Raw genomic sequence first — 1,861 nt, 5'->3', positions numbered from 1 at the left:
GCGGAGATGTTAACTTTGTTGGCCACATGCAGCTCTTACATCTTAATCTCGCGATCAGCACGATCAATTGCGACCCCAATAGGGAAGATTCTTTCTCGTGGCCGGCTGACCCGTCAGGATCTTACACTGCAAAGTCCACCTACAATCGTCTTTGCCAAGGCGCCAAAAGAGCACCCTACGCCTCTTGCATTTGGAGAAGTTGGGCCCTCTTGAAGTGTAAACTCTTCGTGTGGTTGGCAGTACAATACCGGATTTGGACCTCTGACGGGAGAGCTAGTCATGGACTCCAGGATGCCCCATCCTCTTGCTTCACGTGTCTTCAAGACGAGGATAATGCGGACCACATTCTCATTCAATGCGTCTATGCTAGGGAAGTGTGGCACTACATTTTTTAGACTCTCAGCTTCAGAGGTAGCACCCCCAAACCGGAGGACACTCTTCTTGAGTGATGGCTGGCCACGAGGACTAACTTCAGGAAGAATTTGAAGCACGGCTTTGATACGGTCATCATCACGACCACTTGGGCTCTTTGGAAGCAACGTAACGCCAAAGTCTTTCACCGGATCAACCAGCAGAAGACCGCATCCGAGTTGGCCCTTGCCATCATTGCGGAGCTAAAAGAATGGAGACTGGCGGGCTTGGGTGGAGGAGGTTATGGTTCGTTTTGTGAGAGTGTAGGCATAGGCTAGCTAGTTAGGTGTCCTAGGGTGTGTGCTTCTCTTTGGAAGCTCTTTTTCTTTCCTGCAACTCTTGTAAACAGCGCTTGCTCTCCCCTTCTAAAGTTATGGTACGTCATTGGCGTACTCTTAAAAAAAACTCACACTATATATCAATGTACATAGTATTTTTAGCATCACCCAAAAACACAAGTTGCAGAGTCTGACAGTATGTACCGATTCCTAAGGCATGTATCCAGCTCCGTAGCTTTGTTTTCTAAATTTAAATGCAAATTACTCTTCTGCTTTGCTACTACATTCTGCGGGGCAATCTGCACCTAAAACTGTGCTCACGCCGACAGGTGGGGCCAGTAGCTTTCCCCTTGCGAAGAACCTTGTTGCCGTGTGGGACCTCCAGGTCAGCGGCTTCACCAGCTGGCTCCTACCGCCGCCAGTGTACTCCTACGCCGACCAGCTCCTGTTCAGCAGCGACGTCCGCGACGAGGCGGCGCCGAACATCTGGTCGAGGGCGATGACGACGCCCATGGACAGCGCCGTTCCCAGGCGATGATCAGGCACCACCAGCCGGAACACGTCGTCCCCCACCGACTCCTTCCGCTGCACCTCCGCCACGGAGGCACCCCCGCGCACGTCCCGCACCGCGCAGCTCCGCCGCCCGTACGACCCCTCCACGACGTAGGCGGCCGCGTCAGCGCCGGCCGAAGAGGGCCCCAGCGGCGTGACGTGCGCGAGCGTCTTGTCGGACGCGCGGCGGCGGAGGCCGGCGTGATGGCGGCGCACGGAGAGGAGCGGCTTGGCGGTTGAGGCGGTCGCCTCGCCGTCGTACACCACCCAGTGCTCCCCCAGGCCCAGGCTCAGCTTGATCTTGCGCCGCACTGTGAGGAGCGGCTTCCCCGCGGCGTCCATGAGCACGACGTCCTCGGCGCGGCGCCGGATCCCCGACGAAAAGCCATAGCGGTCGACGCGGAAGGCGAGGCCGCCGGCGGAGTCGAAGACGGTGAAGCCGTCGCAGTTGAAGAGCAGAGACTTGCGCCACACCGTCAGCACCGTGGGCTGCTGCTCCTCGACGACGGCTCTGCCTCCAGCCAGCAGCTCTGGCGCGGCGACGTTCGGGTGTACCTTTGCCATGCCGCTAGCTCGTAGATAGTTAGGTTGGCTCGCGGAGAGGGGCGGTTAGGAGGTTG

The 1,861-nt window shown here is 57.7% G+C and overlaps 1 protein-coding gene across 1 annotated transcript; it reads right to left on the bottom strand.

Moving 5' to 3' along the window:
• Positions 1–812: 812 nt before the first annotated feature.
• LOC119305411 (protein LURP-one-related 8-like) lies at positions 813–1,861 on the bottom strand. The gene has a single exon (XM_037581930.1). It carries the CDS (start codon positions 1,803–1,805, stop codon positions 1,119–1,121), a length of 687 nt encoding a protein of 228 aa, XP_037437827.1. The 5' UTR covers positions 1,806–1,861; the 3' UTR covers positions 813–1,118.

Source organism: Triticum dicoccoides, chromosome 5B, assembly GCF_002162155.2.
Source record: "Triticum dicoccoides isolate Atlit2015 ecotype Zavitan chromosome 5B, WEW_v2.0, whole genome shotgun sequence".
In the NCBI taxonomy this organism is placed as follows: domain Eukaryota; kingdom Viridiplantae; phylum Streptophyta; class Magnoliopsida; order Poales; family Poaceae; genus Triticum; species Triticum dicoccoides.
The sequence above is the reverse complement of the archived record's forward strand: the minus strand, read 5'-3'. Positions and strand labels throughout refer to the sequence as shown.